General features: G+C 33.3%; 1 protein-coding gene across 1 annotated transcript in view; it reads left to right on the forward strand.

The window, feature by feature from the left end:
- The window catches only part of LOC111717875 (RIMS-binding protein 2), a 27,030-nt gene extending 2,590 nt beyond the window's left edge, over positions 1–24,440 (forward strand). Inside the window, exons 3-5 of the mRNA XM_023493338.1 lie at positions 3,833–4,017; positions 17,934–20,850; positions 23,497–24,440. Coding sequence (XP_023349106.1) covers positions 3,833–4,017; positions 17,934–20,850; positions 23,497–23,904 — 3,510 coding nt within the window. The 3' untranslated portion in view covers positions 23,905–24,440. The remainder of the gene's footprint in view (positions 1–3,832; positions 4,018–17,933; positions 20,851–23,496) is intronic.
- Positions 24,441–25,387: the final 947 nt, after the last annotated feature.

Raw genomic sequence — 25,387 nt, forward strand, 5'->3', positions numbered from 1 at the left:
TACCTCCTCATCTCATCTATTCATTTTTAATTGACTGAGAAAAAAGCGGTATTTGTCAACATTATTACACAGGACAAACCACGGCCATTTTGAAAAGTTTCTTTTCAACCAATTTCGAGGATTAATGGTATTTAGGCGTGTGCTCAAGTCAGGCTGAACCGTGTTCACTCAAGTATTTATTCTTTAATTGTTTTAAAGACATTTTGCCATCTTTTTAGTTCTTAAACGTCGAGTATTCCAAACTTTTTATTGTTTCAGCGTGAAAAGTAATGTATTATATTTTATTTTTTGTTTGTTTAACTATATTTTAAAAGATTTTTTCTCCCTTTTCATTACATTTTCCCATCCCATTACCCGATTTTGAAAACACCAAATTAGAGCACTTGTTGTAAGCTTTGGTTTCTAAGAAGTAATTGGCAAAATTCTCATCGATTTTTGCTTGAGAACGTGAGACCTTTAAATCAGTATCACAGTGGTCTCAACCTATCTAGTTGTATATTTCTTGAAACATTCTTTAGAATGAAAAATTATATCCTAGGTCTGAACATAAGAGGAAAGGAAATGAATAAATTATAAATATATATCATTCAACTCATATTTTTTTTTATATTTTGAAATATCTAAGGATCAGAAAATTGGAGTTTGTGACAACGACTTAATTCCTTTTTAATGATATTTAAATATCGCCAAAAATTTCTAAACTTTTATATTCTGCATTTTTCATAACTCCCCCCCCCCCCTCCCCAAACAGTTTGAAATTTTGTTCACACATTCCGTCAAAACTTTTACCTTTTTGTGATTCGCGCATTTATTGTTATTTGCACATTTTCATAATTTCTCTTTTACAACAAGGCCGGACATTTAACAATTTTAAATTCTAAATAGTATTTTTGTTGGCCATTTAATTGAATAGTGTCGTTAACAAATTTATAAAATTACCCTTTTAGCCTTCAACTAACAATTACAATATTTTATTTCTATCTCATATTTTGGCTGATTAAAGAAAAAGTAGGTTGCCATAGGTTTTCAAACCTATTCTATTTTCGTCTCTAAAACAAGATTTATTGCTTTCGCCAAAATTCCCTCAGAATTGCGATAAAAAACTTTTTTATTCAATTAGGGTACAGATTCCATAATTTTTTATTCAATTAGGGTACAGTTTACATCATTTTTTATTCAATTAGGGTACAGTTTCCATCCTTTTTTTCCTACTAAATCATCATCCCGGATAAAAAATCCTCTTATCAGTATTTTGTTGTCATCAATCTATACTAAACTTTTTATTCAGGAGGATATTTGTACCAACTCCATAGCTAAATAGAAATGCATAGAAAGTTTCATATATTTGACTTTTTATTCAAAAGAAATGATTCTTTATTGAAAACTGGAAAAAAAGTATGGTCTAATTACTTTTATTTAATATCTTGTTGAAAATAAGAAGAAATATGAATGGTTAATATTTATTTAAAATTCAATATCTAAACCAGATTATAAACACCAGCTCGGTAAAAATATTAGTGGAAGTAAATATTATTCTCTAATGTATATTAACCAATCTACACCAACCTTACATTAGACTAATATCAAGTATTAAAGGATTAATCTAATATTTAGAACGATAAATTTTCGGTGTAATTTCAAGTAACCCTCCATTGAAAAATGCCGATTCATAAGGTACGCTAAAAACCTTCATCTTGATCAATTTCGATGAAGATATCGTCTATCTTCTAGCCTTTATAGTGAATTAGACCTCGCACAATTTCCTATATTGTTCTGAAGTAGGAATCCGTAAGCAAGTTTTATAGAGAACCCAAGATTAAAAATAATCAATTATCAAAGTAAATAAAAAAACATGGATATCTTGTTCATTCTTGAACTTACACAGCTTTTAAAATGAGGTTAGTGAATCGGACATGCAACGCTATAAATGGAGGGTCACTTGATATTACGTAAATAGTCCCTTTAAATAAAGGCCAGGCAGATTTATGTTTTTTTCTCGTGTTAAAATCTCCTTATTTTGAAACATATAAGATCTTCATACAAAGCTTTAGTTGAAATTAGCTTAGCTTTAATCATTTATGAAGTACAAAAGGTACATTTTATAGAAAAAAGAAATGGAATATATTGTAATTCATTAATTGAATAATGTTGTCCTTAGTTAGATTAGGGTTGTTGATTAGTGAGGCAGCTATGATAGTGTTATATTAATTAGATATATATATATATATATAATATGTGTATATCTTTGTACCTTGTCGCTTCTAGTGTTGACATAACAAATTAAAAAAATTCTTATTCTTATTCTTATTCTTATTATTCATTGTGCCCCCCCCCCCCCCCCCTTCCTTTTCAATATTCCAATATTTCAATACACCTTTAACGTGCACTAGAATTAGAACTTTTTCTAAAAAGAGTTTAATAAATATGTTTATAGTGTATGATAAATGCTTTTTTCACCTTTTATATGTAAGTATTAGCATCTTACATATATTTATCCTTTGTTAACTACGCAATTTTATAACTATACTTTTATAGTAAATAAGAAATCTAAAATGAAATATATTCCAGTGTCTTTCCTCTTCCACTCAGTTAGGAATTTTTTATTTTTGTAATTTTACAACTGCTTTTTCACCCCTGAAAATAGAAAATCCTGAAAATAGAACTTCCTTAAAGTTAAAAGCGAAGAAAACAAATGTTTCACTTTTTTTGGTGATAACTTAAATCTTAATTAAAATAAAAAAGAAAGTTGCTAGAAATAAATTTAAAATATAATATAATTTAAAAAACGTCTTTTTACCCTACTTAGGCTTCTCCACCGTTCCGTTGCATGGTCTATAGAAGAAAAAATTATGGAATATAATTGAAGCCTGAATGATTTTCTTATTGGGTGCTATTTTATTTTAGTAATTAAAGGGTCCAACTTCCTAACACCGCGGCTTTTCCCTTTAAGAATAAAATGTTCTTGAAATATTTACAAACATGGAAGAAAAATTGTTTATGAAGAATGAGAAATATGGGACAAATATTGGATTTCAATATTTTTTCCTGACATTTGGTTCAAATATTTACTTTTTACATTTAATTTTTTGTTGCCTATTTTATTTTGGATGAATAGTTCTCTGAAATGATTTCGATTATTTGTTTATAAAAAAAAACCTTAAATCTATTCAAACTAAAAAATAATAATAGTTGGTTGAACTACAGAGGAACCCATATAACTGTTAAATAGGAAGACGACTGTTAGGCTCAAATTATGATTTTGAATAGTCAAATGAACCATTAAAAATAATAATAGTACAATTACAATTATCCTTTTTCAAGTAATACCAAAAAACTATTTAAATAATTTCACCATCAAATACACAATATATTGCTTCAATTTCTTATTCCTATTCCACAGCTTATAATAATATAAAATAATAATTTAAAGTAGAAGAACTTTTAAAACAATTTCGTGAAAAACAATATTTGAGAATGTTAAAGAACTTTCTACATTGGCGCGATATTCATAAATTATACATTTATAATTAAATATTACAGACATGTTATCTAAAAGTTTTGAGTATTTACATCACGTCAAATTAAATTATAAATTTTTATGTTTACTTAATCATAACTTCTTTTTTTTTGAAGAGCTATGGAGAAAAGCAAAAAAATTGAATTACGAGTATGTAACTAAATAAAATTGTTATTCACGTACTACGAGGTCAGAAAGTCATACCAATAATATCGCATAAATCTGACCTTTTTTTGTATTTCGGAGTGTAAATAGTTGATTGAGATAACGTCCGTTAAAATGTTTAAAATCTTAACTTAATCCCTCCTTGTTTAGGTGACAAAGGAACGTCTTCAGCTGGAGAGACATCTGCAGATTGCCAATGATTCTCTACAACGGAACAATGGAGTTGATCTGCACAAATATCTGAGTTTAGAGACAACTAACCTTCATCTGCGGAACCAGCTGGATAGCCTGGATATGCTACAGCAGGAGTACAAGCTGGTAGAGATACAACACAGGTAGAGAACACGTTTATTTTATACAGGGTGTCCAACATTATTTCGGATCGTTTATGGCTCTAAATTGCGATTTTCGGAACTAATCAGAATTTAAAAAGATTAAATTAATGAAAAAAAGTTGCATAAAAATTTGCATGCAGAAAAAACTAGGTTTTTAGAGTATTATGTAATTCAGCGTTTGAGATAATCCAATATGATATGGGACGCTCTGTATCCATTTGGTTTCTCTGTTTCTGTGTTTCTTTGCACATTGCACATTGCAGATAGAAAAACTCGGGTTGGAAATTAATTTCGATATATTTCCTCATCAGTTCTTAAAGAACGGTGGTTTTGTATCTGTTAAAACGGCTGAACCGATTGGGTCTGATTTTTTTGTGGTATCCTTCACATGACCTTAAGAAAGGAGTAGAAGTACGAAGAAAGGAGTAGAAGTACGAAGAAAGGAGTAGAAGTACGAAGAAAGGAGTAGAAGTACGAAGAAAGGAGTCGAAGTACGAAGAAAAAATGATTTCTTTTGATTAAAAAGGAATCCCCCTAAAGCCTATTTAATTTAATATTGCAAAATAATTAAAAAGTCGGAAATGAATAAAGAAACAGACAGTGTACACTTCGTACTGTCGCGTCTCCGAAGTCTCATCCATTGTGGGTAACTCTGTACATTAAATTAGTGTACTGTAGTGTATACGGTTATTACCAAGGAGAATTGAATAGAAGGAGGGGGCGATAAGGTTTCCGTACACTTTGCTGTGACGTTTTTGGACTGCTGAAGAACTAGTTTTTGCGTAACAACAATAATAAAGATTGTAAACAATAACACAAATGATAAACAGACATCTGGCGCATCTCATGTTTGTTTACATTTGATCGGCTGTCTTTGTTATTGTTGTTACGCAAAAACTAGTTCTACAGTCCAAAAACGTCACAGCAAAGTGCACGCATTATGCATACCTTATCGCCCCCTCCTTCTATTCAATTCTCCTTGGTTATTACGATGTTTATTGTGTTTACATTAGTGTTTGTTTGTGTACACTTGCTTGTCAACTTATGTAATACGAGATAACATGATAAATAAATTAAGAATTATGTCGGAACAATGAAGACAATATGTTGCAATATTTAATACAAAATTGTCATTGTCAAAACTATTTAGCTTAAAAATCTAAATTTTAATAAGTTTTAATAATGTCTTTAAAAAAATCAAATACTCTAAATACAAAAAGCCTATTTCTTGTATTTAAAATTTTGAATTCTGTTAGATCATATTGTCCAAGAGTATCTAAAAATACGTATGTTCAGAATTAAATTAATAATTAAACAGTTTAATTTCACAAAGCTAATCACATTTCTTTTAATCAAACTGCGTGTATATAAACGTTAAAGGGTAAAAAAGCACGTATATTTTTAGAATGAAAAATGCGCAGATATACCCCCTCCCACACACACTTCCATGTTAACCTGTTTTTACTAGCTCTGTCCTTTCTTCAGAACTATACACTGTCTCATTCTAGTTTAATTCAAGGATCTATATAATATAAAGTTCACACTGAATACTTCTTTCATTATTCTAACCCTGGATTATACTTGAAATTAAGCAGTTAATGCATGAATGCCTGAATAAGTTTACTGCCTAGCTGGTTCCGCTTGAAAGCCTTTTCATTTTAGACCATTCCTCACAGTGCTGCAGGAAAATGTTTGAATAAAAAAGCAAAAAAAGTAAGGATCGGGGGAAATTGAATTTTCTTTAAATCAAGAATTTTCTAAGAATAATAATTTATTGCGAAAAGAAAAATATAAAATAAATAAAATTTAGTTCAAATAATGAAAAATCATCCAAAATGAAATGCAAAAAAAAACAAATTACAGTGCTTATGCCAGTTTCTAAAACCTTGAACATTTTTAACCCCCCCCCCCTCCCTCTCCCCCACCCCTTCCGACTTTGCAAATATAAACTTATATATAAACCTTTCCCCCATCATCAAATGACATTATGATATCTGAAAGGACGTTCTTTGTTGCAAAATTTAACAATACAATAATTTATCTTGGTTTTTAAGTCTATAAAAGTAAATGAACAGGTTAGGTTTACCCTGAGTACCCTGAGAAATATCATCCAACGCAAACTGCAATTGCGCTATCCTATCACAGTTTGTAAATAAAAAAGAGAAAAACTGTCAAATCCCAACCTCACAATTAATTCTCTTTTTAGAATCTGGAAATAGTTATTCTTATCAAAATCTAAAAATATCAATATGGATTTCTAATGGTGGATTTTGTCAAAACTTTTACGAATAGTTTAATCGTTCTTATCTGATATATATGTACATTTATATAAATAAGGAATGTTTTTACCTAAAGCAAATTATTTCTGAGGTCCACCTATCCTAGTTTAGTTCTAGGCATAATTCCACTAGAGTATCCCCTGATATTACCCAGACATGGAGTCCTGCGGTCCTGCAGTTCTATAGACTTGTCGTGTTGGACCAATTATCTCTCCAGAAATACGTCCTTCCAACTGGAAAGTTTTCTATTATTTCAGAGTTAAATTATTACTTCGCTACTTTGTATTTGTATATTATATACACAATTCACATACTCATTCTGATTTACTCTTCATGATGTATTCTGGGTTTAGAATCATGGTTGTTTTACAGATTGTATGGTTAGATCAAGAAGATACGTATTATCTGGGGTTAGATCTCGAAGATCAGTATCAGGGTCTAAAAGATCAGTACTGTCTGGGATTAGATCCAGTAGATCAGCTTAGTATCTGGGGTTTATCTAGAAGATCAGTATTATCTGGGGTTGGATTAGATCAGTATTTTCAGGACATTACAGTTCATGTTCTAGTCGGATACAGAGGATGATCTGAGTTAAGGTTCCGGTCGGATACAGAGGATGATCTGAGTTCAGGTTCTGGTCGGATACAGAAGATGATCTGAGTTCAGGTTCTGGTCGGATACAAATTATGATCTGAGTTCAGGTTCTGGACGGATACAGAGGATGATCTGAGTTTAGGTTCTGGTCGGATACAGAGGATGATCTGAGTTCAGGTTCTGGTCGGATACAAATAATGATCTGAGTTCAGGTTCTGGACGGATACAGAGGATGATCTGAGTTTAGGTTCTGGTCGGATACAGAGGATGATCTGAGTTCAGGTTTAGGTTGGATACAGAGGATGATCTGTGTTCAGGTTCAGGTTGGATACGGAGGATATTTGTGTTCAGGTTCTGGTCGGATACAGAAGATGATCTGAGTTCAGGTACAGGTCGGATACAGAGGATGATCTGTGTCCAGGTTCTGGTCGGATACAGAGGATGATCTGAGTTCAGGTTCTGGTTGGATACAAATAATGATCTGAGTTTAGGTTCTGGTCAGATACGGAGGATGATCTGAGTTCAGGTTCTGGTCGGATACAGAGGATGATCTGAGTTCAGGTTCAGGTCGGATACAGAGGATGATCTAAGTTCAGGTTCTGGTCGGATACAGAGGAAGATCTGAGTTCAGGTTCTGGTCGGATACGGAGGATGATCTGAGTTCAGGTTCTGGTCGGATACAGAGGATGATCTGAGTTCAGGTTCTGGTCGGATACAGAGGATGATTTGTGTTCAGGTTCTGGTCGGATACAGAGGATGATCTGAGTTCAGGTTCTGGTCGGATACGGAGGATGATCTGAGTTCAGGTTCAGGTCGGATACAGAGGATGATCTAAGTTCAGGTTCTGGTCGGATACAGAGGATGATCTGAGTTTAGGTTCTGGTCGGATACGGAGGATGATTTGTGTTTAGGTTCAGGTCGGATACAGAGGATGATCTAGGAGTTCAGATTCAGGTCGGATACAGAGGTGATTTGTGTTCAGGTTCTGGTCGGATACAGAGGATGGTCTAGGAGTTGAGATTCAGGTTGGAGAAGGTCTATTTTCAATTAATTTCTATTACTTGGTTAAATATCTTACCGTCTCTGCTTTTGGTTGTGGTTGTCCAGGCGTAAAAAATACTATTGGTTTGAAAGCCTGCTTCTCTGCCTGAATGAAGGGCTTCAGGCTACAACACTGTTTTCTGTCTAGTCTTCATTTCCACATCAATTCTTCTTTGTTTTCTGCAACAAAGGGCTTAGGCTATTTAATTGAAGAATTTTATTCGTCTTTGTCATCTTTTTGTAAAACTATTAACATTTTTTATTAAATGACATTTTGGAGTGGTAGATTAGAAGATTGTTTGTAATGGAATTCTCTTTATTCCAAAGGATTGAAAATAGTTTTTAACGTTCTTTAAAGAGAATGTAGACTTAATGTTAAGTGCTCTATTAATAGAGTTAACTATTGAATTCACAATGGTACCCTTTAAAGCTTGCCTTGTCTTGTCAACAGCGCAAGAGATAACAATCATTGTCACTTTGAAATTGATTATTGTATGAGATATGTATCATTTTCACTTTGAAATTGATTATTTTATTAGGTATTAATAATTTTCACCTTGAAATTGGTTTTTTATGAGATATGAATCATTTTCACTTTGAAATTGATTATTGTACGAGATATGAATCATTTGCACTTTGAATTTGATTATTGTATGAGATATGAATCATTTTCCATTTGAAATTGATTATTGTATGAGATATAAATCATTTTCCATTTGAAATTGATTATTGTATGAGATATGAATCATTTTCCATTTGAAATGATTATTTTATGAGATATGTATCATTTTCAATTTGAAATTGATTATTGTATGAGATATGCATCATTTTCCATTTGAAATTGATTTTTTTATGAGATATAAATCATTTTCACTTTGAAATTGAATATTGTATGAGATCAATCATTGTCACTTTGAAATTGATTATTTCGTGAGATATGAACCATTTGCACTTTCAATCGTAGTTTCTCTATATAGTGAATTCCGTAATGGATGACATTCTAGAATTAAACACTTTTCAAGCTAGTCAAGCAATGATATCTTCCACATTCTTGAATAGATTAAATTTCTAAAGGGTAGCTTGGTGAATTTGGCATGCTCCTTTTTAATAAAAAGAACACTTGAAAATTGTTGGAAGAGGTTTTGATGACAAATTATTATTTTAGTTGAAAACTCTATTCTATACTACTTTGGTATTTATTGTTTGGATGCTTCAGGATTTAGAGAAACATTTATTAGATCGAACAAAAAAGTTGTCAACTAATTTATAAATAGAAAAATAGAAATGGTCTTGCGTTTTTTAATGTGTTAACTTCCTGTTGATAATATTAAGGTTTAAGAATGATAAATCTCAATGCATGTTCTTGTTCTTGTTCTTGTATTCCCAGAATCCAGGTTCTAAGTTCCTATGAAAGGGTGTGTCCTGGAACCACCCATACAGAGCCGTGCAACTTTAATTCAAGAATTAATTCAAATATTCAAATTGAATTTTATTAGACGATTGATCACCACGATTTAAACCGTTGTTCATTATGTTTTATATCTACAATCTACATCTTAGATAATGAAAGAATGTTTTAGTGAACAAATATTTAATCCTGACTCTATACCCTTGTTTTATTTCTAAATGATGTTTACTAAGGTTAATTAATTGCTCAAGGTTTAGGATATCATTGTGTTTAAGTTCCATTAGGTTGTAGTAATAATTAGACATGGAGTAGGTTTAATTTCTCCTGAACCCCCCACTAGTAATTTTCAGGGTCGGAGAAGTTCGAAGATCAATCATTCAAACACGTGTCCATGGATTCATAGATTCATGTTTATATTATTACATTCATTCTTAAATACAATAATGCATTTATTTTTGTTACATACAAAATTTTAATGTTCATGCCTTATACAATATACAATATCCTGCATGTGGTTAAAACTTAAGAGGTTAATTTAAGCAAATTATCAAACATATAAATATCAAAATTTTAAAAAATATAACTAGCACATGGGAACTAAGTTTTTCCTCCAAAGTCGACCCCTTCTACTTTGAACTCAAAACTAAGCTAAGAATATTTCTGTAGTTCTTCCGAGTTCCACTTTAAAATTTGAGGCAAATTATGCTATCTAGGGGTTCCTGAGTTACAAACAAACAAACAGAGATTACTGTATACATCTATATATATGTAAAGTAATAATCTCTGTTTGTTTGTTTCTATGTCAGATTATAACTCAGGAACCCCTTAACCGGTTTGCCTCAAATTTGATTGAGGAACTCGGTAGAACCACAGAAATGTTCCTAGATCAGTTTTAGAAGTAAGTAGGTTGACTTTTATAGGAAAACCTTGGTTTCGAGGCAAAGCTAGGTTCCCAAGCTAGTTAGATATAAAGAAGATACGTCCTTTATTTGATTTAAAACATTCATCGTTTCAGAAGTTAATATTAGCAAATTATCAAATATAAGAATAAATTTAAACAAAATCAAAATTTATTTATATGATACATATTTGGATATCAAATATATATATTTGATATATGCATTGTAGCGGAGTTAAATATAACAAACAAAAAACATAATGTTTGTAAATTATCCATAAATATTATACCAAACATACTTATGCAATTTAAAAGGTACAGAATATATTTCATACTTTAATTCAGTTCAATTAATCTATTCATTTATCATAAATTCATTGCATTCTTGTATTCAATCAATTTCAATTCAAATTCATCCATGCATATTCATTTTTGTCACACAGTCACTTATTTCCCTTCTCACCATTTAACTTTTCCTTCCCCCTTTCCTCAAGATTGAGTTCCATAAATATATACAGAGGTACAACCAGGAGGGGGGCTGGATCTTAGCTACCGTAGGACAGTTTACTGATAAAGGATATTAAAAGATATTGCCTATTCATACAGTACAAACATCAAATATGCAGTACGCTTTCGGAGTACAAGTGTATGGGGAGGTTTTGTATCTTAAATTTTACTAAGTTTTCTCCAAACCGTTTATTAATGATGAAATATTGCTCTGTAAAAGACTGCAATAGTATGGCTTATAAGATCACTGATTCCAACTGATTTAAAACCCTTTTAAACGGACTCTGGTAGGTGCAGCCCTCTAGTTTAAAAAGTACATGACGGATTCACAACGGTACCCTTTATACCTGTGTCTGATCAATAACGTAGTCTAATGTGTTGTTCGAAAGGTGTTGAATTCATTAGCAATCTCCGCAAGTCACATTCCAGAGAAATCACGATTATAATAATCTACTTTTAAAATTATTTCGTACCTTCGTAATCAAACAGAGCTTTAAGCGTACTATTGTGAATCGTACATCCCTCTCTATTTAACGGAAGAGTTGAAATTATGTGGACAGTTTTTTTGATTGAAAACCTATTTCTGCTTAAGTGAAAATGAATATTTTCAGAAATCAGCCCCGAGTACTGTAATATACAGATTGATCTTTGAGAGTTAAGTACATTCAGCCAGAGCCCGAAATTTAAAAGAGTATCGTTGAACGAAACTCCCGGGTTTTCTTTTTGGGGTCTTATTATTTGTGTAGATTTTTATTTAAGAGATTCGAAAAAATGGTAAAATATGATGAAACTAAATAAAATAATATTTCAAAACAAAAATATCGATATCCACAAAACTGGTTAAACCCATTTGTGAAACCCGGGTTACAAAACTGGTTTTCAGAACGATACCCTGTCTTAAGTTTTGGGCTCTGNGGGGTGTTTGATTGCTGGTTTACCACTCAATACAATGATTATACATACATTCTTTGCAGTACTCTATGTATATATGTTGATCGTACACTCCGCCGAAACATTTGTCCGACAATTTGTTGAACGCTTGTGAAAATGGAGACAATTTGAATTCAAAGCGACGGTGTCTGTCTCTTATCCTAAGCTTAGGGAGAATTTATGTGCTAAAACTTCTCTTTCTTATACATTTATTTATGAAATGAAATAAAAAATGTTGGAGTAAAAATAACCTATTGTTTATGTAACAATGATTGTTACATTGTATTTTATTTAATGGATAAAAGATAACGAGTTGTGTGACATGTAATTGGGTTAAAAACATGTAGAAACTAAGTATGTTAAGGCCTAGATGATAAATCATGGGAAATTCTGTTCTGAAGAATACAATCACCGATTTCTATTCCATGATATCGTGATCAATTCAATAGAGAAATATTCTATTAATATGATAAACTATTCTAACCATATGTTAAATTCCTCGGTTCAAATTCAGATATTTAATAACAGAGACAAGGTCGAATCAGAGATAGTTCAGTGATAAAGGACGGATAGAGATATTATCTACAGAAGGGAGTGGATGTTTAGAGATATTATCTATAATAGGGAGAGGACGGATTGAGATATTATCTATAATATGGAGAGGACGGATAGAAATATTTTCTATAGAAGGGAGAGGATGTTTAGAGACATTATCTATAATAGGGAGAGGACGGATTGAGATATTATCCATGAAAGGAGCGGACGGATAGAGATATTATCTATAGAAGGGAGAGGACGGATAGAAAAATCATCTTTTAAAGGGAGAGGACGGATAGAGATATTATCCATGGAAGGGAGAGGACGGATAGAGATATTATCCATGGAAGGGAGAGGAAGGATAGAGATATTATCCATGGAAGGGATAGGAAGGATAGAGATATTATCCATGAAAGGAGAGGACGGTTAGAGATATTATCTATAATAGGGAGAAGACGGTCAGAGATATCATCTTTTAAAGGAGAGGACGGATAGAGATATTATCCATGAAAGGAGAGGACGAATAGAGATATTATCCATGAAAGGAGAGGACGGATAGAGATTTTTATCTATAAAAGGGATAGGATGGATAGAGATATTATCTATAATAGGGAGAAGACGGTTAGAGATATCATCTTTTAAAGGAGAAGACGGAAAGAGATATTATCCATGAAAGGAGAGGACGGATAGAGATTTTTATCTATAGAAGGGATAGGATGGATAGAGATATTATCTATAATAGGGAGAAGACGGTTAGAGATATCATCTTTTAAAGGAGAAGACGGATAGAGATATTATCCATGGAAGGGAGAGGACGGATAGAGATATTATCCATGTAAGGAGAGGACGGATAGAGATAATATCCATGGAAGGGATAGGACGGATAGAGATATCATCTATAGAAGGAGAGGACGGAAAGAGATATTATCCATGGAAGGGACAGGACGGATAGAGATAGTATCTATAGAAGGGAGAAGACGGATAGAGATATTATCTTTTAAAGGTAGAGGACGGATAGAGATATAATCCATGAAAGGAGAGGACTAATAGAGATATAATCCATGAAAGGAGAGGACTAATCGAGATATTATCCATGAAAGGAGAGGACGGATAGAGATATAATCCATGAAAGGAGAGGACGAATAGAGATATTATCCATGAAAGGAGAGGACTAATAGAGATATAATCCATGAAAGGAGAGGACTAATAGAGATATTATCCATGAAAGGAGAGGACGGATAGAGATATTATCCATGAAAGGGAGAGGACGGATAGAGATATTATCCATGGAAGGGAGAGGAAGGATAGAGATATTATCCATGGAAGGGAGAGGACGGATAGAGATATTATCCATGTAAGGAGAGGACGGAAAGAGATATTATCCATGGAAGGGACAGGACGGATAGAGATAGTATCTATAGAAGGGAGAAGACGGATAGAGATATTATCTTTTAAAGGTAGAGGACGGATAGAGATATAATCCATGAAAGGAGAGGACTAATAGAGATATAATCCATGAAAGGAGAGGACTAATCGAGATATTATCCATGAAAGGAGAGGACGGATAGAGATATAATCCATGAAAGGAGAGGACGAATAGAGATATTATCCATGAAAGGAGAGGACTAATAGAGATATAATCCATGAAAGGAGAGGACTAATAGAGATATTATCCATGAAAGGAGAGGACGGATAGAGATATTATCTATAATAGGGAGAAGACGGTTAGAGATATCATCTTTTAAAGGAGAAGACGGATAGAGATATAATCCATGGAAGGTAGAAAACGGAAAGAGATATGATTATTACAAGATACAAGACAGATAAAGAGGACGGATTTATGATTTTAATGGAAAAAAGAAAGTGGATTAAAAAATGGTAAACTATCAGATTAAAATTCTTTTAAAGCTTATTAATGGATAAGAAATATTACAGAAGAGAGGGAAATCATGCCCCAGGTCTCCCTAACAGGACAGTAGACAGGAAAACTATGCTCTGGGTCCTACAAACAGCTGGTTTCGCTCAGAATACAAAACCTTGACCTGTTGAGTGCGCGGATACTACAAAACGGGCACTACAGATTATATAAAACCCAAACCTATTTTACTAACATCTTATCTATCTATCTACCTATCTACATAATCACATATCTACCATGGTTTCATTTCCTGAAATAACCAAGCATATCCTACCATACTCAACTCTCATTTGAAATGTGTTCAATCAAAATCATTTTAAAGCCAACTCTCACAACAGAATGAAACCACAGCCTTTCAGACTCGATACAATATTATTATACCAAATCTGAAGCTAAACTCTACCACTATCTAAACTATATTCTCAAAGCATGCACACTGCACACCTGTTTTTAAACCTAAATATTGAAACCTACGCTGTGACACTCCTTGATTTAGAACTTAATGTTGTCATGCTCTTTTCCTTAGGTTAACGTGGGTTCAACCTTTTTAGAAATTATTTTCACAATTCATCTTTCAAGCACTTAAGTGACTGTGAACACTGGATATTTCGTGAGACACGTTGGCTGATTCTTTGTTGATGATAAAACTTTCAGACACTAAAAATATTTTGTGTCAATTAGAGTGTCACAGTTAGTTTAAAAAAAATAAACAAAACTTCAAGATTTCAAAACTGTATTATGTTAAAGTTTACTTTACAATATCATTAACCTTAAAAAAATGAAACACGGTTTTCGGATGTGGATGTGGAGTTATTTTGTGAATTCCAAGTCAACGAACACAATAATTTTTGTGAATTCGAAGTCAACAAACACAATTATTTTTGTGAATTTGAAGTTAACAAACACAATTATATTTGTGAATTTAAAGTCAACAAAGACAAATATTTTTGTGAATTTGAAGTCAACAAACATAATTATTTTTGTGAATTTGAAGTCAACAAACACAATTATTTTTGGAAATTTGAAGTTAATAAACACAATTATTTTTGTGAATTTGAAATCAACAAACACAATTATATTTGTGAATTTGAAGTTAACAAAATACAATTATTTTTGTGAATTTGAAGTCAACAAACACAATTATATTTGTGAATTTGAAGTTAACAAAGACAAATATTTTTGTGGATTTGAAGTTAACAAAGACAATTATTTTTGTGAATTTGAAGTCAAGGAACACAATTATTTTTGTGAATTTGAATTCAACAAACACAATTATTTTTGAAATTTTTATTTCTGTCGATATAATCCTTAAGCTGAATGGGATTATCCCAATTAAAAGAAAAATGCCTTTACTTTAAATTTTAAATATTTGAATAGTCAAAATGTAATTTTCTCTAAATGTAAAACCTTTATTCTGGGATAGACTGAATTTATTCAAACCTTGTTTTGTATTCAGCAGACACGTTTAGCTTGTGATCCTTTGTATATTGACGATCTATAATCTTTCTCCCAGTCCTATTTGGACCCGGAGCTGGCACCCAATCCAACCCCTGTCATGTTTATTTAGTTTCGTTTATCCAGATTTCACGTTTATCCCCAGGATCGGAAACATTTTATTCAAATTTAATCGTCAAGCTCTGAACATTTTTTAAAATACCCTTGTCTTATGAGATGAGATACTGATCTAGAGAAATTTTTCGAATATTTGTTTGTTTGAAGTTTTCCAACCCAGCAACTCAAAATAATAAATATGATATATCTACTAGTTTTCAAAGTGTATACTCGAAATATTTCAAATGCTTTAGTTCGGATTAGACTTTTGATGTTTAAAAGTATATTTACATTCATTCAAGTTTTGCAAGGAATTCATGTTTACTAGTGTCTTCGGTAACCCCAACATTTTAAATTATAAAACTTTTATTTATTTGGATTGATTTTTAGAGCTCTATTTTGATTAATTCAGAGTATTTATCTTTTAGTTCAAAGTACGAAACAAAATATCTAAAATGATTATTATTCGGAAATGGTAATTAACTCTCTGAAACAAAATATATAAAATGATGTAATATTATTCGGAAATGTTAATTAACTCTCTGAAACAAAATATATAAAATGATGTAATATTATTCGGAAATGGTAATTAACTCTCTGAAACAAAATATATAAAATGATGTAATATTATTCGGAAATGGTAATTAACTCTCTGAAACAAAATATATAAAATGATGTAATATTATTCGGAAATGTTAATTAACTCTCTGAAACAAAATATCTAAAATGATTATTATTCGGAAATGGTAATTAACTCTCTGAAAAGTGTTGGATAATAAACTCACATTCATTTTTTGTGCAATTAATTTCCGCAACAAAGAACCGGAGAAAGGTTCTAAACTTGCAATTAGTTAATTGTTCTCAATTCTCACTTAGCTCTGAAAATGATAACAATTTCTAGACTGGAACCAACGTTGCTTCTTAATTAAATCGAAAAATAACTGTACTGTTTATACTAATGGAAATGTTAGAAAAATAATTGTGATGGCGAAAAGGAAGGTGTAAGAATTTCTAAAGTGAACTTTTTATCAAGCATTATTTTTTCTTAATCCTGAAAATCTATTAGAGAAATTAATCAACTTTTTTACATTGATGGTATTTCTTAAAAGTTGTCAAAGAAACTAATGAACTTAAAAAAGTTAAACTAGTAGAATGTAATGCAGCTTATTAAAGAGACTGTCTTGGAAGTAAAACTCCATTTTTGAGTAGCGGCATGGCAATATCTTGACAATAATAAGGAAAATATCCTTGAGTTTCTCTCTGGTAATGTGTAACTTCTGACATTTACTTGTTTTTTTCTTATCCTGAAATCCGCAAATTATTTTTATAGAGACTTAATTTAACTTTGATCCGACACAAGTTGAAAGGGTATTCTGTGACTCTGACATGGCAATCTATTAACAAAGGTTCACTTGAAATTGGTTCATCAGTCCCTTTAAAGATTATCAGAAATACAGAAATAAAAATAATGAAAGAAACTGATTGGTTCTCTCATTAATAAAGATGCTACCAATAAATGCCGATAAAGTATTTTTTAGAAATAATAATCAACTGGTGTTATTCATAACAGGGCAGTGGGAAGAGAGTTGTAATTCTTGCACCGAACTCTAGTTTAAAAATCCTTGTATCTTTGCAGGATGATGGTGTTAAGCCCTGAATTTTTAATGTTTGATCTGGAAGTGTTTATAGTTTGTAATATCTAATCGACACCTGGCTGCAAAGATATAAAAAGAGAAAATTAGAGTATGATAAAGTAATCAGTTCTTGTAAATGGTGAAGTGTGTTTAATAAGAACCTTTTTAAAATAAAAAAATATGCAATCAAAAGCGTCAATTTTAGTTTTCACGTGATTATTAATGAATTAATTTCTTTTTTAATGGTTTCTTTTAGATCCAACTCGAGTAAAAAATGAAGCTCTTTTACCTGAGCTGAAAACTTTAGAATTGTGGATATCGAGATAAAGGCTTGATCTCCTCTTTTTGTTAATCTTCAGATTAGCACAATCTCAATCCACTAAACTGCTTAAAATTCTAGCAATCAGAGTGTACAAAAAGGGAGGATTAAGAATATCATAAGTTTCCACAGTGGATATTCAGATTAAACGAACGAAATTCAGGGTTTCAAATTCTTAAGTTTTAAGCTCTGTTTGTTGTTTTTATGAAAATTCAAATCCTTGACCTAAATAAATTCATAGAATGAAATTTAGAAAATTCTAGTTGTTTAATGAGTTTTATTAAAGTTTGATTATTTCAGGGAGAAAGAAGAAGCGTGTAAGGAGCTGATGAACACACTCAAATACAAATCCTCCCTTGTCGAGGACCTAGAGTCACAGCTTGCCAAGGTCATAGAGAAGAACACAGAGCTGACCATCCAGAACTCCGACCTCCAGAAGAAAGTTGTAGAGCTCCACCATGTCTCCGACGAGGTTGAGCACCTCAAGAACTCCCTCAACCAGATGGAGACGGAGTGTGTGACCGCCAAGTCCGAGGTGAAGTCCCTGAGCGGCAAGGTTCGGAACCTGGAGTGTGTTCTTGAGGAGATGCACAGAGCAGCGGAGAATAGGAGGGAGATAGAACGGCAGCACAAGGAGGCCCTGGAGAACCTTAAGAAGAAGCAGGAGGAGGTGGAGACAGTGGCAACCAAGAAACAGGCGGAGATCATCGATCAATTAAAAGTTAAAATCGCAGATTTAGAAATAGACCGTAAAATACAGAATGAGAAGCATCAGGAGTTAATACTGGAGATGGCTGAAATTAAACGGTATGGGAACGAAACTTCTCTGCCAGCAGAGATTGAGAATCCCTCGGATAATATCGAGATTGATGAAATCATGGCTAAACTAGAACAGGATAATAAATTTCTGGCTGACCTGGAGAAGCAGAGAGCTGCAAGTAAAGGAGACAGTCCTCCTCACAGAGCTGGATCAGCAATCACAGATTCAGGTTTCTTGTCACAGTCAAGCTTGAATGGAAACTCTACTAGTCCTATAACACGTGAAAGAACTGTTTCTCTAAACCGCTCAACCTTAGAATTACCTCGGTTAAGTGGAGCAGACAAGATAAATCTTCTCAGCGGGTCTTTCTCCGCTTCTGCGCTGAATAGCCTACCTGGAGCACTTAGTCTTACATCCAGAGAAGTTATTATCGATAACGATGGTATGGTTGAGATCCCTGGAAAGGGTTGGTGTTGGGTTTATCTTGCAAGATACTCCTATGATCCCTTCAATCATTCTCCCAATGATACCCCGGAGTCGGAGTTGGCGATCAATGCCGGAGATTATATCCTTGTCTGGAGTGACCCTGATGAGGACGGATTTTTCGACGGTGAAATCCTGGATGGAAGGAAGGGTTTGGTTCCGTCAAACTTCGTAGAGAGATTAGAGGGTGACGAACTTATTGAGTTTTATCAATCAGTTGTATTAGGGATAGGAGACGGGAATGACTCTGTGTGCACTTCAATAGCACAGGACCTTGATTTTATCAGTTCCGACGAGGGTATTGAGGAAACCCAGAAATATTTTACTTCAAGAAAGGCGACCCTGAGTCATTATGCATCCTGTACTGATCTAGACATGACAGAAGATGAAGGAGAAACCCCATCCACAGAATACGTTCCTCCACCAAAACATCTCACTCTTGAAACCCAGCTAAACAAATCCTTACTGGTTGGTTGGACTGCTCCAGACTGTCGGGTTGGATTGATTGATTGCTATCAGGTTCTCCTTGATGGAGAAATCATGAGCACTGTCAGAGCTGGAGAGAAAACATTGAAATCTACAGTGCCCGGCTGCGAACCGAATCAAATCAACCGAATCTCCGTGAAATGTATCGGGAAGAATAAAAAGTCGTCTAGTGAGGCGGGTTGTACTATGTTGGTTGGTAAGGATTCTCCTTTAGCTCCGACAGCTCTTAGAGCCACCAGGATCCGAACCAGCTCTGCCACAATTAGTTGGCTTCCGTCAAATTCTAATTATCTCCATGTCCTGTGTTTAAACAGTCTAGAGGTGAGAACCTTGAAACCTGGTGTTTTTAAACACACTATTGCAGGACTTACTCCAAATACAGTGTACAGGGTAACTGTAAAAGCTAAGAATATAAAAGCGGAATCTTACAACACGGAGAGAAATATTCCAGGTTCACTCTCAAGTCATATTGAGATCCGAACCCTACCCCAGGGTCTCCCTGATCCCCCTCTTGATGTTCAAGTTGATTCAGGTCCGGATTCCGGTAGTATCGTGATCATGTGGTTACCTGTTACCATTACTCCGTATGGTTTATCCAACGGAGCTCCTGTCACTGGTTATGTAGTATACGGAGACGGGAAGAAGATAAAGGATATTGATGAACCTATGGCGGACAGTGCGGTTATAAACATTGCCAAAACTCCTGTAAAATCAATCAGTGTTAGAACAAAATCAAATGACAAATTATCCATCGAAAGTTCATCTTGTCCCATACCAACTAATCTCTTATTCAAACCTACTCCTATCAAAGAAACATTCATCCCTGATCCTGATTCCGACTCTGACACAGAGCTAATGGAGAAGATTGCAAGCCGTCCTGTTCTCAACGGACCCATCCGTCCTAGAGAGCTGATCATCAACTATGGTGCATATCCGGATCTAGATTCAGATATAGGACCTAGTGAGCTCTCCGATATAGCGGAGGAACCTGAGGATGATCTCACAGATACAGAGGATATCAGGGAGACCCGTGAGAGCCGGGTCACCATAAATAAATCTCTGGTTGTTCAGGCACAGAACCATAACAATAACAACTCCTATACAAGCAATGTGAACACTAATGTGTGGAAAGATTCCCAGGCAAAGAACTCTAGTCAACCCAAACCAAACCAAGCTGAGGAGAAGAGAAGTTTAACGAACCTTGTTGTGGTCGATAACAAGAACAATAGAACTGAACAAAAGAACGCTAATGTTGAGTACAACGCTAACCAGTCGAACAGGAACGAAAGAATGCGTATTTTTGTCGCTTTGTTCGACTACGATCCACCAACTATGTCGCCGAACCCGGACGCTTGCGACGAAGAGTTACCGTTCCGAGAGGGACAGCTCATCAAGGTTGTCGGAGAGAAGGATGGAGATGGATTCTATTGGGGAGAGGCGGGAGGGAAATCAGGATTTGTTCCTTGCAACATGGTGTCAGAGGTTCAGGCAAGTTTTACGAAACTACTTTTATTCTAAACTCTTTCTAACTCTGCCTACAGAAACTTTCAAAAAGCATATATAATTTAGAAACTACTGTGCGAGGTTATTTAAAAAACAGAATGTAAAGTTTGTGGAAAATCCGAGTTGTTAGAAACCGCGATCTATTTTAACAACAAGAAGAATGAAAACTTCTAAAATATTATATTCATCAGGTTTATTCACTTTGTTGATTGGGAAGGATTGAGTCAGGGTTGAAGGCGGATAGAAGGATGGGAATATATTTGTTGATTGGGAAGGATTGAGTCAGGGTTGAAGGCGGATAGAAGGATGGGAATATATTTGTTAATTGGGAAGGATTGAGTTAGGGTTGAAGGCGGATAGAATGATGGGAATATATTTGTTGATTGGGAAGGATTGAGTGCGGGAACATGTGAGTGAGGATTGAATGAGAAGGAAGGAGAGAGAGTGGAAACATGAATGTTCTGGGGGGGGGGGGGTATTGTTGTTGTTGAGGGGTTCAGATCAAAATTTATTGACGTAAAAACATTTCGCAACATGCAAAAAATTCTAAAGGATTTTCATTTTGTAGAATGATATTTGATGAAGAGGAAAAATGGACACACTGGTTGTGCCTCCTACCCACAAATGCGCAAATGATTATTAGATTGGAATTACAAAACTTGATCCCTTACAATGTGATAAAACCTGTTTTTGTAAAGTATAGAGTCAAGAAGGAATTCAACAAAATTCATCTCTTGGTGAAAGTTGGATGTGGCGGTGGTCAATACTCAGACTTAAATTCAAGCAGAGTAAATACCATTAGAGGAAGTATAAATAAATAGATAGATAAATAGATAAATAGGTAGATAAATAGATTGAATAGAGAAATAGATAAGTAGATAAATAGATAAATAGAGAGATAGATTTATAGATAAATATATAGATACTTAAATATAGATAGATAAAAACATAAATATATATTTATATGTCTACTGTCTATGCTGTTTATATATCTATCTATCTATCTATCTATCTATCTATCTATCTATCTATCTATCTATCTATCTATCTATCTATCTATCTATCTATCTATCCATCTATCTATCTCTTTATCTATCTATCTATATATTTATCTATTTATCTAAACATATATCTATTCATTTTTCTATATATCTATTTATCTATCTATTTTGACACTAATAAAACTAAGAAAAGACAATTATCCGTAAAGGCAGTGTTTGTGAAAAATGAAAGGGGGTATAGGCTTACGGCGAAAAATAATCGCTTTGATTGCGACTAATCTTACGTAGAGTCCATACAAATTCAACTCGTATCGTAAAATAATCAATTTAATTTCAAACAAATCAACAGATAAAAGTAAGATTAGTAGCAAATAGCGATCTAAAGCGATTATTTTTCGCAGTAAGCATATACCCCTTTCATTTTTCGCGAACACTCCCTTTAAATTCACATAATTACAGTAAACTGTCAGTAATAAAGGATTAACAAGAAAATTAATGAACGTTTTCTTCTCTAATCATTAGTGTTAAAATTGCATGGCACACTTTCTCTTTAAGGGTGGACAGCGTTGGAAATATAAAGCGTTGAAATTCCCACAATATTTACCAAGGAACCCTTTATCTTGTCAAATACAGCTTTTCCTTCCCATTGATAAATAAATAAAAAGTTTTTTGTAAAATATTCGTTAGAAAAGTTCATTTTCTTTATTGTTTCAACTAATTTTAAATTTTACAAAATTTTAGAAATGTAGGAGGAAAAGAACATTTAATCTTTTAATGTTTAGATAAGCATTGGATTTTATAAAATATAGGCGATCTAGCGAGAAACTAGATCTTTGCCACAAACTCTGAGTTTCTAATCACAATATCTCTGCAACCTGATGTTGTAAATATATGATCTAACAGAGTACATAGTTTTAAATATCTAACTTCTACAACATTGAGTTTTGCAAACATATAGTGATGAGAAATTCAGAGTTTGTGACAAAATGTGATAAGAAATTCTTTAGTAATTCAAAATGAAAAATGAATTAATTTCAAAATAGTTCTTCTTAAAAATATCTTTAATTAATATTTGAAAATATTATTTTGAAATGTGAAGCGAGATTATTAGTCTGCAGTTGGTGTTCATAATTGATATCTTATTGTTTTCATCTTCACTCAGCCGGAAAATAACAATTTATCTTTCTGCTTCAAGATGCTTCCGTCCCTAATATACTTCCTCTGCTTTTTATTATCATTATCATCATTATTATCATTATTATTACAAATTTAGCTTGGGATACTTATGGTTTTTGTTATTTCGAACAATTGCAATTTACAAATTTCGTTGTGAAATTTCTAATTAAAATAAATAGAACTTGAGCGGTGTATGTATTGTATATATCATATAGATTTTGCTTGTCTTAGTGTTAATTTTTTGACATAACGTTAAAACAGCTAAAGCGAAACCCCAAGGAATTATGGAAACCCGTTAATGTTAAACGAAAAATACGCAAAATTTTTAGTTTCAAAATGTTTGAACAAAAAATAGGGGATTGAAAAGCAAGATTTAGAAGCTAAAACTGTGACTAGAGAATGGAGTGCCCTCGAAGCCTACAGCATTAAATTTATTTATAATTTTATAATTTAGGTTGATGATGCAAGTGTAGCGGAAGAACTATTTCGAGAGCAGGCTGGTTCCGCTAATTCCGCTAGAAACGACAAGACGTCTGACCGCTGGGGCGACATCTATGAGGATATGCCGCTGCGTCGTAAGATGGCGCTGTACGACTACGACCCCCGCGAACTGTCTCCGAATGTGGACAGTGAGGTGGAATTATCGTTTCGAACTGGAGATGTTATAATTATCTACGGAGATATGGACGATGATGGTTTCTTTATGGGAGAACTAAACGGATCTCGAGGTTTGGTTCCTTCTAACTTCCTGGCAGATATTCCCAACGGAGTTGACAGTAAAACCATGCTTAGGCAGGTTCTAGCTTCAGGTCCTAGGGTCCTAGGACAGCAAAGACCTGTAGTATCATCAGCTAGATGGTAGTCCTGGATACTCATACTCATTTATTCTGGATACACGTGCTTTACTCAACCCTGTCATAACTCCTCGTTTAAAGTATTTTATTGCCTTGAAACGATTTGAAGACTCTGCAAGAAAGAGCAGACAGTTCTAACCCGTGATAAAAAACAATGATAAAATAATTATGGTTATAATTGTGATAAACTTCATTCTAGAAAGAGAAAAATGTTCTCATGAGTTCACGAGCATACCTAGAGCATACCTAGAGCGTACCTAGAGTTTACGTAGAGTATACCTAGAGCAAAACAAGAGCAAACCTGGAACGAACCTGGATATTAAGTTTCTAGAAAGATACGGATTTAATCCTTTCCTGTAAAAACTTGTTCCCCAGCATTCAATTATTCTTCCCTCACGTTTATTTTCTGCCAAATTCTTGCCTTAAATGTTCTTAATTTCGTTCTCTTACACTCAGTCCCAACATTGTTCTCAACTTGAAATTACACGCAAATTATACATATTATGTTTTTGCCTTTTTTAAAATCATTAAAAATTAAAATGTTAGGTAGGTATTTGGATAGGTAGGTAGATACGTAGGTGTAGGTAGGTAGGTAGGTAGGTAGGTAGGTAGGTAGGTAGGTAGGTAGGTAGGTAGGTAGGTAGGTAGGGAGGTAGGGAGGTAGGTACGTAATGTATGTAGGTAGGTAGGTAGGTAGGTAGGTAGGTAGGTTGGTAGGTAAGTAGGTGGAATATCTAAAGTTATTAAAGATTGAGCTTCTCACTACAACTTTTTTGGTATATTTTTATGAAATGATTTTAAAACATGTAAAACATGTAAGATGTAACATGTCAAAAACGTATTTGGACTTTTTCTCATAAAATTTCCCGGATTTCAATTGGAAACCTGAATTACATTCTTGTCCAGCAATATTGAAAGGTTCATGATTGAAATTGTTAAACTCTATTAACGCTCCGTAGAGACTTTAAAATGTTCTTGAACCACGTAGACCCTTCATCTTTTTGTGAAAATTTATTATGTTATTGTTACATTTCTTTACATTTATATGACATGAAATAAATTGTATACAACGAAAGATCTACTTGATATTGTTAGTACCTGAATGGACCAAATCAAACCTTAATAACTTCACTGTAATTTCTAAACAACTCAATATCAAGATGGAATACTAAACCACTCTGATATAAATCAACCAGATGTGGCTGCTGTACGTGATTAGTAAATATATATTTTTAAAGGAACTAAGCAGTCTAAACTACCACATAAAATTACTTTTAAGAAAGTGTTAAAATGATAAAATTTTGTGAATTGACACCCCAGCTTTTCTGATACATGAAAGCACCGTGGATAAACAAGGTTTTTCGAAAGATAATTTTATGAAACTAGAAAAATGTGATTTCTATAGAATTTTTTTTTTATCAAATGGACACATGGAAAAAGATCTAATCTTCTTCTAAATAGAAACATTTTTTAACAACTGGACACATGGAA

The sequence above is a fragment of the Eurytemora carolleeae genome, unplaced genomic scaffold (genome assembly GCF_000591075.1).
Source record: "Eurytemora carolleeae unplaced genomic scaffold, Eaff_2.0 scaffold181, whole genome shotgun sequence".
NCBI classification, from domain to species: Eukaryota; Metazoa; Arthropoda; class Copepoda; order Calanoida; family Temoridae; genus Eurytemora; species Eurytemora carolleeae.